Source organism: Lactuca sativa, chromosome 6 (genome assembly GCF_002870075.4).
Source record: "Lactuca sativa cultivar Salinas chromosome 6, Lsat_Salinas_v11, whole genome shotgun sequence".
NCBI lineage: Eukaryota > Viridiplantae > Streptophyta > Magnoliopsida > Asterales > Asteraceae > Lactuca > Lactuca sativa.
The window spans coordinates 56,991,908-57,007,673 of NC_056628.2; the positions used below are offsets into that span (position 1 = coordinate 56,991,908).

Consider the following 15,766-nt stretch of genomic DNA (forward strand, 5'->3'; position numbering starts at 1 on the left):
ATTCTTTAAGAATAATACATGACAATAAAAGAAATAAAAAGAATTACAAATACATGAAACATTCTACAACATGACCGTTTGCCACTTCATTCTTCTACATTCCATTCTTCAAGAACGTTGCATTCTTAAAGAATATGCAAATGGAAATAGTTCAGTATCCGTTCTTTTATATTCCGTTCTTCAAGAATGTAGTTGAATTCTTAAAGAATATGCAAATGGACATATTTCAATATTGCTTGTACTTCTTTGCTTGGGTGAGCATTAATGGATGTGATCAACTTCTCCTAACTCTTGCTCTAGTAATCTTCAAATACACCTTAATTTTTTAATCAACAAAAACCACTTAAAATATTAAAAGATATTAAAAAACAATGGTTTTCAAGTATATGAATAGACTTACAAACTTGAAGATGGAGAGTGTGATACAGTTCCATCACTTTGCAATAAAAGAAATAACCTTTTTGTTATATTTCTCCTGAAGAATAAATCATAAATTAGAAATTTTAGCATTTTTGAAAGTTAATTTAACATTCTTTAAGAATAATACATGACAATAAAAGAAATAAAAAGAATTACAAATACATGAAACATTCTACAACATGACCGTTTGCCACTTCATTCTTCTACATTCCATTCTTCAAGAACGTTGCATTCTTAAAGAATATGCAAATGGAAATAGTTCAGTATCCGTTCTTTTATATTCTGTTCTTCAAGAATGTAGTTGAATTCTTAAAGAATATGCAAATGGACATATTTCAATATTGCTTGTACTTCTTTGCTTGGGTGAGCATTAATGGATGTGATCAACTTCTCCTAACTCTTGCTCTAGTAATCTTCAAATACACCTTAATTTTTTAATCAACAAAAACCACTTAAAATATTAAAAGATATTAAAAAACAATGGTTTTCAAGTATATGAATAGACTTACAAACTTGAAGATGGAAAGTGTGATACAGTTCCATCACTTTGCAATAAAAGAAATAACCTTTTTGTTATATTTCTCCTGGATAAAGAAAAAGTAGGAGTAAAATGGGATAAACTAAATATATAGTTATTAGGGAGATCAAAAAGATTAGTGGTGATTGTTGTTTACTTACTTGTAGGACATTTTTTTCTCATCATTGGCAAGTTCCAATGCTTTCACAACTAACCAGGAGCAATTAAAATCTTTGATGTATGTTCCAATCTTGTCGATCACCTTTGGTGCACCATAACAATCTAGATAATCATTATATAAGACAAAACCAGGCACCTGAATGAGACAAAACCAAGCACCTGAATGAGATTTTTGTTTTTATGCATTGTTTTCTTGATAACTTGTAAATGGCCTGCTTCTTTCAATAAACCATGTTCACCAATTCTTTCAGAATATAAGATTGATTGAGAGCAATTGCAACTCAATGTAAACGGAAATCCCCACAAAAGAGATGTATCAGTGACAATATCATTATCTTGACATTTTCATAAACAGTTAGAGTGCAGTCAGATAAAAGAAACTTTTTAAATGTTATTATCATGGTCCTTTGTTCCATTACTGGTGTAGAAAAAAAACGAAAAAATAACCTGTAACATATTAAAGTATTGAACCCAGAAATTGGTAAAACAAATTGAAACTTTTTGGATTGTGAAATTTTAAGGAAGAAAAAAACATAAATGGAGGAAAGGCAAGTTACCAAGTGGAATAACATTCCCAGCAGATGTTTCTCCATTGAGTTTGGTCACTTTTTTTTCTTTCATCGCTTTTTTATCTTCATTAAGCTTGATATCTTCTTATTCTTTCGGGTTTTTTTGCATTCGCCAGGATCCAGTCGCCCCTTCTACATCCGAATATAAGCACATAATGAGAAATTGGGTTGTATTGTAATGAAAGCAGATGAAAAACAATGAAGAAAGCTGATGCAAGAGGCTGCGATGCTGGTGTCGGTGTTGTATGGTGTTGGTTAACTGGTGGCAGTCCGTAGAAATAAGGGCATGATGAATCGATGGTTTGAAGCCAATAAACAGAGAGAGAGAGAGAGAGAGAGAGAGAGATGAAGACAATGATGGATATTAATTGATTTAAATCTTTTACCATAGTTAAAATTCCTATTATACCTTTTTCAAATGATTGGACCAGAATTGGTCACACACTCACACAATACTTAATGATTATATGTGAACCTAACTCTCTCTCTCTCTCTATATATATATATATATATATATATATATATATATATATATATATATATATATAAGATATTTAATCATATAAGTTATGTGAATATAGTTTTGTAAATGAACCGTACATATACATATATATCAAATTAGTTAATAATAAATGATTTTTAATAAAATTATTTAAATAATCTAGAGAAAAACGAATTAAATAATGTGGATAGGATTGTGGATAAGATCGAATTAATTAATGTGGATAGATCAAATCGTATTATACTTATAAATGAGACATTTTTCTTTGAACCTCATGCATTTGAAACCCTCACAAATTTTTTTAAATACCTCATTCATTTGAAACCTCCTATTTTAATGAATATCACACAAAAGTCTCTTAATAATGATTAACAATTCAAAGGTTTTATAACCTATATAATATATTTAATAAACAATTAATGAATAGTCTACTATAAAAGGTCAATCTATTTGAGTAGACACACAAATACAAATCACATACAAAATTGACAAAGAAAACAAGTTTAAAGTTTTTTGTGTTGGTTTGAGGCTTTTGACCATTTTTCGAGTCACTTTATTATGTTAAAGTTTTTATTTTGTAAATTTGTAATATACTAATTCTTTTTTGTATTTTCTTGGTTTAAGTATTCTTTTAAGAATATCATTTTATGTTGTGGTTGAAATTTTAATGTAAATTAGATTAGATTCATGTTATCCGTCATATGTTATGGAAGGTGATATATATATATATATATATATATATATATATATATATATATATATATATATATATATATATATATAATATTTAATTAAATATTGTATACATGTTTGCATGTTCGTGTTGCTTTAAAGCAATAATTAATTAAAATTCATGGATATATCATGTTATCCATATTATCTATGTAAGTCTCTTTTAAAATGCAAATTTTCTATTTGATCACTTTATATTTTAGTATATGTTTAACATTTTAGTTATAAAAATATGTGTTTCTTAAAAGTTTTTTTCACTGTTTTAAAATTAATGAACAATAATTATACATAATAAAATTAGATTATAAAAATCATGGATATGTTATATTATTCATGTAAGTCTCTTTTGAAATGAAAATTGTCTATCTTATCACTTTTTTATTTAGTGTATTTCTCACATATTAATAATAATATTAAATGTTTCTTAAAAGTCTTCTTTAACTTATTATTAATAATAAGTGGTTTAAAATTAATGAATAATAATTTTAAATGATAATAACATCAAATTAGAAATTAGATTTAGCTACAAATAAATTATATTTTAAATGAACATCATTATTTAAATTAGAAAATGATGTAATAAGTAAAAGTATAAATAATCAATCATAATAATTGTAAAAAATAATACTAAATAGATACTTATATGTTTTTCTATTAATGATGAATGTAGGTTGATGTCAATGAATATTATTTATATATAAATTAGTATAAAAATATTATCTCAAAGTTAATGTCAATAACATAACCATTTTAAACATATATTTTAATATTTTAACAATATATTTTTAATATGTGCTGCGCAATGCGCAGGAATTCATCTAGTTAAATAATGTGGATAAGAAAGAATTAAATAATATGGATAAAAATGAATTAATTAACCTTAATGACTAAGTAAACTTACTGGCTAAGAAATCCTAACACTATAAATAGGGACTTAAGTCTCCTCATTTCGTCACACATTTCTCTTTCAAATATCTCTGCCTCGAGATCTCAGTCATTATGATTGGAGTTCTCATTCTCGAGTGTCGTTAGTGACACATTGAAGCGATATAGCGTAGGAGAATCGTTTCTTAGAAAAGTCTAAGCGTTGATGCTACACTCAAAACCTTTGATTTCATTAGTTAAGTTGATACATGCTTGTTTTAAATATCCTGTTAATGTGAGTTCTCTCGCTATACTATGTATTACAATATATATATATATATATATATATATATATATATATATATATATATATATATATATATATATAGGATATAGATCCGGTAAGAAGTTTTTTTGGTAGGAAGGTAAGAAGTCTTTTTTCTACATATTTTTTTGACGAACCAAAAAAATGAATCACTAGATGATTCATTTGTAAGATGATTCACAAGAAAAAATTCCCAAAAAGACATCTTTATGATTCATTTTTAAGTAAATTAATAAAAAATTCACTTTTGTGACAATTTTAGTGAATAACAACAAAATCATTGTATAAATGAATCATCGAGATGTTTTTTTGAGAATTTTTTCTTGTGAATCATCTTACAAATGAATCATCTAATGATTCATTTTGTTTGTTCGCGAAAAAAATATGTAGAAAAAAAAACTTCTTACCTTCCTACCAAAAATTTCCTTCTTATTTGATCTTGACTCTCTCTCTCTCTCTCTCTCTCTCTATATATATATATATATATATATATATATATATATATATATATATATATATATATACATATATATATATATATATATATATATATATATATGTTAGGATAGAGAGCTAGTAGAGTAAAAATATAGTCTTTATGTCCTTTATGTTATTATACTTGAGTTATTGAGTAGAGCCGAAAGTATAGTTTCTATGTGCTTATTTGAAATAGTAGAATAGTGTCGAAAGTGTAATATTTATGTATTTAAATATTATTATATTTAAGTTATTACAGTTAAGTTAGGGGTTCATGGCGAAACGACGACAGGTCGGGAGCCTATAGACATGTGTGTTGACGAAGAAATGGCAAGTAGACCGTAAGTCTAGATACATATATTATTGGTGGACCGGCGAAAGGTTGTGAGCCAATTAGTGGATTGGTGAAAGGTTGTGAGCGATTGTTTGTATGCATGTATATGTATTGTAATATATGGTATCTTGGGTAACTCACTAAGCCTCGGCTTACAGTTGTTGAATAACTATTTTTCAGGTTGTTCTTCTGATCATGGAAAGGCTCCAACGTGATTGTACTCGCATCGAAGAAATTAATAATGTTTTTAGACTTCTGCTAAAACTCTCTTTTATATTTAATAAATGTATGTCAATGATCTTTTAATAAAGATGGGCTTTTGGATTTGTGTTTTATATATATTTTAAAAATGAAAAATTTTGTGTTGAAAATCAGGATGTAACAAGTTGGTATCAAAGCCCTGATTTGAGAGAATTTGATGAGCATTCGTGTGATTCCACACTCAAATTGAGGATCTAAATGTCTTAACAAATATTTTTAAGAAAAAGAACTTTATTAAAAAAATGAGGTGCGTACAGTCATCCGGAGCTCAGAAAGGAAAGTAATTCCCAAAATATCCATATTTGTTATGTTTGTTGATATATGATATGGTAGAAATGAATGCTAGTAGCATGTAGGCTAGGGATCTTTTCAGGAGTTATCAGTTACAATTGTCTGATACTTAAGATGCCTTATAATCTAAAGATTTACTTATTAATTGCTACTTAGAACCTATATTAATTAGTTATGTGACAAATACGATAAGTTGCATGCTCCTAGAATTAAATAGTTTTAGATTGCCTGATTTGGTGCTATTGTGTAGCTCTTGTTTGAGTCCAACCGTTGTAGTGTCGAATCATTCAATAGAGAGACTGTTTGATTTTAGAGGCATGCAACCGTATTCATCAAATAATTAGTTAGTATTAGTAGTAGTTCTTCCTTGACAAGTTGTAGGGTAAAATGGAAGTAATTTTAGAAAGAGAGTCTAGGAAGTTTAATATTTTCTTGATAGGGCGTATATTCATGCAGTAGGGCGTTGATAAAGAGGCAAAATCCTGCTGAAGTCTAACAAGATCTTTTATATGTGCTCGTTAAGACACATGCATATATCCTACTATACCCTTAGTTATACATGTGCATTGGTGCGTTTCTTGACGACTTTGTGCTTGGAAAAACTTCAAATTGTTTTGTTCTATGATACAAGGAGATTACTTGTGGTGAATACAAGTAGTAGTACTATGATGGAAATATCAAAGGCCATAGGATATGACAAATATGAGTTTCTTCAAAGTCAAAGGGAAATACAAATATCATAAGAATAGCTAGTTTTGATCGGTGAAGAGCAGCAGTCAACGATTGTTCGAACCCAAATGGGGGAGAATCGTCCCTAAAGAAAGAGTGCAAAGGGAAGTTTGACTTTTGGTTTCAACGACAAAAGTCCAGTTGTTTTGCAACACAAATAGGTGGAAGTTATTCGTTTCAGTTTAATTAGAACAGGTAAAAGAAGAGGGGAGTCTTCTAAAAGAATACCCATATGATTATATGTTTCTCAAAGTGGTTATCGAGGTATGGTTGGATTTTCCTTTTAAGCGTTAGGTAGAGTTTAGGAGTTACCAAATCCCTAGGTTTAGCTCAGACGGCCAAGAAAACCATATAGGTTCATGCGTTCAAGGATATGGGGTTTATCCCCGCATCATAGGAGCCATTTGACTAGAAATTCATTAGGTCACATAGTTGACTATAAGGTGCATCGAATACTTTCATATAGAAAAGGATGGACCATTCAAGACATATAACAAACTAAGAGAGTATGGGTTAAGCCACAATAAGGATCTAGTAAACCTTTGTTAAAGTTTAACAATAGTAGGAGCAGCGGCATATGTGAGCGCATTTTCTTCACGAGTCACCATTTGAGGCGCGTATAAGTAAGACCAGAGATGCCTAGGAAGAGATCTTTTGAAAAGGGTTGTGGCCATTAAAATAGGTAGTAATACCTTTTAAAGTTTACTAATGTATCAACAGTATACATGATAGGATTGGGTAATCGAGTCATTGATCCATACGCGACTAGTTAATCTTAAGGTTATCAGTATCATCGAGGATAACTATGGAACCCTATAATTGATTAGTAAGGTTCATATAAAGAACGAATCCACGTTAATGCCCGCGTAAGCAGTTTTAGTTGTTGGAGATTCAGCTATGGAGACACGTCGCCAGTGTAAGTGTGATTATAGTAGTAAAAAGTTCAACCTACAAGCAACAATAGGATCCAAGGATTTCCTTTGGGTGTTATAATGATAGTAAAGTTGTAGGATATCGTCATAAACTTGTTGAAGCTCCCCCAAGTTTTCTTGGATACAAAAGTTGATTAATAATAAAGGAAACATAAGGTCGAAAGAATTTAGAGTAAGTTCCTAGGTACATATGTTCAATTGGGGGTCATGTTTGCTAGATCGTCGAGTGCGATTACATATATGTATAGTGTTGTGTCGGTGTTATTTTTGACTTCAGGGTAGACTACATGTTTGGTTTAGTTATTCCTTTTATTGATAAAAAAAAGTATGATATTATGAAACTATAACCGAATAGATAAAATTTATAGGTTAAGATAGGGCGACGGTTAGACTTTAGCATATGTGTTTCATAAGTTAAGGGTCTTGAATCGGTTGTAGCCTCAAAAGGCTAAGTAGAGAAGGCATTTTGTGATTTATAGATATCAAAAAGGATGACGATTGGGATCTTTCAGAACAGTGAGATAACGGTTGCGACACTACATGCCACCAAGGTGTTGACCGCGAGTCTTTAGCCTAGAAGTGGAATAATGACAATGATGATATGGTATCTTAGTCTCAATAGATGGATAGTGTCGCGATCTATCCCGAACTTATGTGATTGGTCGAATGTTAGTTATGTTCCAAGGTAGCTATAGTAGTTAGAGCCTTGCAAGAAGACTATTGGTGACCTAGTATTCATTATAATCTAATGATTTGGGAGATAACCGAGCATTATCATAGGTCGGTTACCAGTGTTCATGTGTTGGCCCTACGATTCCCAAACCAGTAAGCTCACTTTAGTAACCTTGCTCAAATTTCAGAATGTTGAGCACATGATCTAGATAGAAACCCCTTGTAATTTAGGGTCGTTTGTGTTCACTAACCTAATCCTTTAGCAAATAAGTTCATTCATACGATGATCAGGCCGATAAACTAACAAATTTACTAGTGTTTAGTTCGAATTAAATTAGACTTATAATGGATTGATCAATTTGGTTCATTAAATCAATTGAATATATGGATGGTCGTCATATATTAGCTCCTACAATTAGTTACACACTTTTCTATTTAACCCTAGGTTTTAGTCAAAATACTACTCCTACAATTTTGCAATTCACGAATATCATAAGATTCAAGTTTAATCAAGAATGATGGTCTTGCAAACTAAATGAAACTCGGCAATAAAGAGAAAAGTGGTTGTCACAAGCATAGAAAGGTTTTTTAATAAGCTAAAGTAACAAATAACCAACTAATCATAATCCAATCTGTAAATCAAACCATAAAAGGTCAAGTAATCTAATCTAAACGAAAACCATAGATTTTTTAGCCCATGATTTCAGCAGGTGAACACATAAAAACGAAGTTAATCTTGAAGTTCATGATTAAACACAAGAAGAAAAATTATTAGTAGAATGTTTTGCCTCAAATCTCTCAAATCCAAGCTCTAATAGATCTTTTGCAACTCCAAGCTTGAAAGTATGTTCTTGGCGTTCAAAAGATGACAATAGCTCCAGCAAAAGTTGGGTTTTTGGAGGAATATATCTTCTATTTATAGTTTTCTCGAAGTTGATCTACCACGTCGTGGCAAGTCCACCATGATGTGGTCTTCGGGTTTATCACGTAATCCGCAAGTCTTCGTGATTTGACCAGAAACTTCAAAACACCACGTCGTGGTAATGTCACCAAGATGTGGGATTAAGTGTTTTCTTCATTTTAACCTTGATTCAAGTTCATAGCTTCCAACTTCCTTTTTGCTCCGAACATGTCTTTTACCACTACAACACAACATACAATTGATTAAATACCTTTTGTTCTATAATGAGCATAAAAATGACTAGAAACTGTAAGATATGATGTAAAATATATGTATAGATATGCACATATCAATATATATATATATATATATATATATATATATATATATATATATATATATATATATATATATGTGTGTGTGTGTGTGTGTGTGTGTGTGAGTATAAATATAATTTTTTTAGAAGTATATATATATATATATATATATATATATATATATATATATATATATATATATATATATATATATATATATGGAAAAGTGAATATACCCTTAAGTATATTTAAGCTTAGGTACCCAAACTCACTATATTATGTCGTTTCGTATCACATATACACATTTTAATTATCCAATGTTCTTCTAATTCAACTTCTAACATAATTTAATTCCAAGATTTTTATAACTTTACATTTATCTTCCTCTTACATAATTTTCATTTTTAACTGTAATATATATAGTTCAGTAGGTGTTCGGCATAAAGATGTGATGTAAGAGGAAGATAATAGTGAAATTTTGAAAATCATGAAAGTAAATCAAGTTAGGGATTGAAGTTTAAAAATATTATAATGAATATATATCAAACAAAACGACGTATTATTGTGGGTTTGAGTACCCAAGCTTATATACCCTTAAGGGTATATTCACTTTTCCCATATATATATATATATATATATATATATATATATATATATATATATATATATATATATATATATATATATATATATATATATATATATATATATATATATATATATATATATTTCAAAAACATGTTTAACTTCCAAAGATGTAGAATATATACTTTCACTTCTAAAAAAACATATATGTGTATTTACACGTCTAAAATGTATTTATGATTCCAAGTATTTAAAAATGCGTATTTATATTTCTAACAAAAGATGTTTCAATTTCTAATAAAATATGTTTATATTATAAAATATATATATATATATATATATATATATATATATATATATATATATATATATATATATATATATATATATATATATATATATATATATATATATATATATATATTACTTCAAAAACATAAAAGAATGTACTTATATGTCTAAACCGTATTCATACTTCTAAAAACACAAAACGATGTATTTATATTTTTTCGAAAATATTTTTAACTTTTAAATATATAAAATTGTATTTCTACTTCTAAAAAAACATAAAAATAGATATTTATACTCTACGTCGTAATAATTACTTGTATTTCTAAAATATGTATATATACTTAAAAAAACAAAGAAAAAAGAATTTAAAAAATACATATTTTAAACATAAAAAAATATTTCTTAGAATGTTAGTTAGAGCCATTTTATAAAAATGTAAATATATTTTTTCACGTTTTGAACCATATAAATTTGCAAAAAAATATAATTATATAAAATACTTTTAAACAAATACACAAAGACGATGTTTAAATAAACATTTTTTAGCCTACACATATGTAAATATGTAAATGTATTTCTGCATGAATACATAAAATAAAAAAACAAATATTTTTAGAGGAAAAATATAAAAACAATTTTATAAAATTTACGGTTTTCTTACGAATTTTATTTTATTGTAACCAGAAAATGTATAATAAATCGAAGTAATAGTTGGAAAAAACTTAAAACTTTCGATTTTAATGCATCTAGAAATAGTTTTAAGATAAAAATATATTTTTTCTTAACTTTATAACTTTTATGCCAATATTTTGTTAAAGAAATTGAAAATATGATATGCATTTAACTATGGATGTATTATACGTACCGCTCAGCTATATAAATTTATTTATGAGAGGTTAATTTATCCAACTTCCAACGTAACGCTTAAAAATTCCAAACTCCGATACATGCAATTAAATACATTTTAAGAGTACAGTCACATAAATTCATGACATTGTTAATATATATATATATATATATATATATATATATATATATATATATATATATATATATATATATATATATATATATATATATATATATATATATATATATATAGGTTATTTTGTTTTCACTATCTATTATGTGCATTTGAAGATATAATGGATATTAATTACATCTTCAGCATTTAATATGCATTAATTATTTTTCTTAAAATAACTAAAATAATTGGTCCAGAATCAATTATCCATACACACAATAGATAGTGAAAACATTTGAACCTAACTCTGTGTGTGTGTGTGTGTATATATATATATATATATATATATATATGTTCAAATGTTGATTGACATATATTGTGTGGACGTATTGATAATGCTATTCTGTGAGAATTACAAAGAAAATATGTTGTTTGATAATATGTATACGTTCAATATTATATAATTATTTTAATTATTAAGCATTTTCACTAATTAAATCGTCTATAAGGTTATTATACACTTTTTTTTAACTATTCTTATTATGTCATAATGTTATCATGATGTTTATTTAGTCGTATTCTGTAATAATTAAAATAAATAAAAAACGATGAATGAGAACAAAAATTTATTAGAATTTGTGAGAATCCATTAAAATAATAATAGTTCTGTGAGATTGAACGTATTCACATTACTAAAAACATATTCTCTTAGTAATTTTCATAAAATATCATTATTCACACATCCACACAATAGTTGTTTATCCACATTAAAACCTAGCTATATATATATATATATATATATATATATATATATATATATATATATATATATATATATATATATATATATATATATATATATATATATAGGGTTAGGATCAAATGTGAACCACAAATATTGTGTGAATGTGTGACCAAATTTTGAGCATTAGATTAAAACAAATGAAGGAATGTGATATTAGGATACATGTTATTAACATGGATTAACATGTACTATATAACTACAATTAATTAGTTACAAGAGCAATTATGACATTTTATTATGAGAGAGAAATAAAAAAAATACCTAAATTTTAGAAACCTAAATAAAATAATTAATAAAAATCAAATCAAATATCATATTTTATCCAATACGTTTGAATCAAATCATATTCACGACTTCATTCAACACGTATGAACATATACCTCAATTATTTCATTCTTTATTCTTATAGAATAGGATTTCATTCAATGATTTTTTTATTCTTTCAGTCTTAAAGAATACAAATTGTTGAGAAGCAACATTTTTAAAGAATACGCATGATAAATTAGACAGTAAGATATCAATCTTTAAAAATTTATTTCAATATAATCAACAATTCATACTATGATAATAAGAACCATTCTTAAAACAACCATTTTTAAAACATAAAACAAGAATATATAGAATTTTTTTTAAAAAAAATATAGTGTAATAAGAATTACCATTTTTAAAACGTAAAACAAGAATATATACATTAGTTAAAAAAAATTCCACAACTTTATATAATACATTTTTTAAGAATATAACATGATTCTTGAATATACAAAAGTTTTATAATATATACTACATTCTTTAAGAATATAACATCATTATTCAAGAGTATGTCTTTGTTGTTTGATGATTTCCCCATGCATCTATCTTTACCTCTTCATGTCTGAACCTAAACATACAGATCATTCAATTAAAACACACAACATGAGAAATCATATGATACAAAATAAATCAAGAACATCCATTAGATAGCACCAGAAGCAATACATAGTTTGATAGGCCAAATCTTCAAGTGTATATTCTAAAGCATAGGAAACCAAAAGGCTAACTAACATGCTACCAAAAACCTAAACTTAATTATAATTTTAATAAACCAAAGTTAAAAAGAAAAACCAAGATCCATGTTGACTTTGGGTAAAAACTAAGTTATGAAGGAGAATGAAATTTTGTTATAGAATTTCATTCTATTAGAATGACATTCTATTAGAATGACATTATGGTATAACGACATTCTGCAAGAATGACAACCATAAAATTGCATTATAGGGCTTCTGATCTAGATTCTTGAAAGAATGAAATGAGTTATTGATTATGATAGTCAAATTAAAAGCCAACACCTGTATCATCAGCCCAATCAGTATAATTCTAACTATAATTCTAATTGAGAAAAACCCTACTTTGTATCCAAGTTAAGATAAAAAAAATAGGAATTGATGACTTACCAAAGTGCAACCCAAATAAGAACACATAGAATAAGAATTATTATTATTATAATAAATTATTCAACGGACTTGATGCAATTTCAGTTCATACCTACTGTAATTTTGTGAAAATCAAGATTTTGAAAAGAGAATATAGGTAACCTGAAAGGGTACTCTTGAATCAACAGTGAAGAGGAAGGTATCAATTGTCTCTTGTAACATATGGATGAAGTTTTACCTCTAGAGGATCTCCATCAGTTTGTTATCTTGACTCGTTTGAGAACCAACTTGAACATAAAATTGATCAAAGAACTCAAAAGTTTTCTGATTTGGGACTCAAGATCAACTTATCCTTGGAGCTGATGTTGGAACCCCCACCGGTGTTAGGGCTCATTAGATTTCACCATTAACAAAATTAAACAAACGAATGAGGTCGATTATGCTCCCTTTAATTACATCCGATTCCTGGTTTTTCTAAGCACAAAACATCGTTAGGTCATGCTGGTAAAACGGCTGTCGATGAGAGTGAAAAAAGAAAGGGAACCAGAACTCCCAGATGACGTTGTTGGCGTCGGTCCAGATGAGATGGTCGGGTATGGTGGTTTCTCGTCGGAGACGATGAGTAACTCCAACATTATCCTTGTTTCTTGAATTCATCTTCCTCGCCTGATAGTTTTGTGCCCTAGTCTATGGAAACTAAATATTGTTAATGTCTTCCTTAATTATAGGTAATTTATGTTTGAATATTAGTTTTATAATTTTAGATAGTACATTAATTCATTGTAGATTTCCAAAATTATATTTTTAAAATGATTGGACCATATTTGGTCATACAATCACACAATAGTTGTGGTTTATATATGAACCTAAATCTCTCTCTCTCTATATATATATATATATATATATATATATATATATATATATATATATATATATATATATATATATATATGAAAAAATGAATATGTGGCTGTTATGTATGTAATATTAGATGTACAACCATTAAAATTGACATCATTTTGATTAAAAAAACACAATTTTTTTCATTGTTAGTTTCTTTCTATTGCTTTTGAGCTCATATTATTTCTGATTTCACAATTTATTTCTAACATCTATGTATTTCGAATGTGTTGTTTATATTAGACCTCTACTAGGCTTTCATAATTTTCTTTGACACTTACCGTAAAAGGTTAAGAACAATCTAAAGAACAATCCTTATTAAATATATTTTTGTCTATTTAGCTAATAATTTATTTAACCTACTTTTTACACAATACTCATTATATTCAAATTCAGATCTATACTTGGATTTGGTCTCTCTCTCTCTCTCTCTCTCTCTCTCTTTCTCTCTCTCTCTCTCTCACGATGCTTTGATAACTCTACTAATGTATCCTTTTGATTTCCACCACCGGTTACCCCTCAACCGCCGCCACCACCACCGGGGACGACGATGCAACCTCCGACGACCACCACTATCGATGCTCTAGTGGCTGCTGTTGCCAACAACATCAACCCACCATTGGATTTGTAACATCGATGTCAGCCACTGCCTTTATAGTCGAACCAAAGCCATCACTGTTGGCGACGAGCATCTAATCTCTGACGACCTCCACTATTGTTGCTTCGGTTAACCGTCTTCATACACACCGACATCAGCCTTGTATACCTTCAGAATTGTAAGTTATGCTTCATTTTCGACCACCTTCCGACCCCTGACCTCTCTAAACCACTAGAAAACAATATGTCTCCTCTCTCAACCATTTAGATCTGAAGCCAAAGATGTCGAAAAAGTCATCAACTATCATCAATCATTCTCGGATTTGGTTAGATTTGGTCAGATCTGATGTGTTTGGTGCAATTTCAAGTGTAGATCTTTTTAGATCTGAAGTCAAAGGCACAACGATTTCTTAGATTTGGTTAGATCTGTTCAGATCTATAATATTCGGAGACTCTAGGAAACATGACAATCTCAGATCTATAAATCACATCAGATAGAAAACAATATGAACACAAGGTGTTTGATGAAATGCTTCAATGAGATCCATAAGTTTTTAATTTATGAACAAGTGTTTAAAATTTTGTATTAACTACGAATTGTTGTTTGAAGTGTGTGTTATATTATGTGTAACACTCCAAATCAAGTATTACCTTTGAAGCCCTTGAAATTTTAAATATTGCATAATAAGTCCCTTAAGTACGTTGGGCATACTTCATGGGTACGCTTAGCATACATGCATGGATGACCGCAAAGGGCCAGCACATACCCTGGGGTACCAAAGGGTACACAGGGCATACGTGATGCATGTCCAAACCCTAATTTCCGGACTAGAGACCTATATAAGCATCCTTATCTCATTTGAGCGTCACCCTAACCAGCCTCCTTCACCTTCAAATGTTCCTGAAAACCCTAAAATCATTAGAGAGTGTGTTCTTGAGATTTTGAGTGTTTAAATACCATCCTTTTTGTGTGTTAGCCACTAAGAAGAAGAGGAATCAAGCTTAAACAAAGCGGAGCTTCTGGATCCTTCGTTTCGAACAGTCTAGGAAGCTTAAGGAGGTAAAAAGCTTTCACCTTGGTTATCATTTCCATTTCTAGAGCTAGGGTTTGCTCCTTAGTCCCTTTTGTGTTCTTGAACCACCTCTTGAGAGTTTGAGCAACTCCAGAGCTTTTAGAGGATAGGTCTGAAGT

General features: G+C 28.6%; 1 protein-coding gene across 1 annotated transcript; it reads right to left on the minus strand.

Annotated features, from left to right (window-relative positions):
* Nucleotides 1-306: 306 nt before the first annotated feature.
* Nucleotides 307-1,738, minus strand: LOC111905428 (farnesyl diphosphate synthase 1-like). Its single transcript, XM_052764913.1, has 6 exons — nt 1,675-1,738; nt 1,277-1,452; nt 1,099-1,199; nt 930-1,004; nt 401-475; nt 307-316 (listed from the first exon to the last, which is right to left on the minus strand). Exons 1-6 carry the CDS (start codon nt 1,736-1,738, stop codon nt 307-309), a joined length of 501 nt encoding a protein of 166 aa, XP_052620873.1.
* Nucleotides 1,739-15,766: the final 14,028 nt, after the last annotated feature.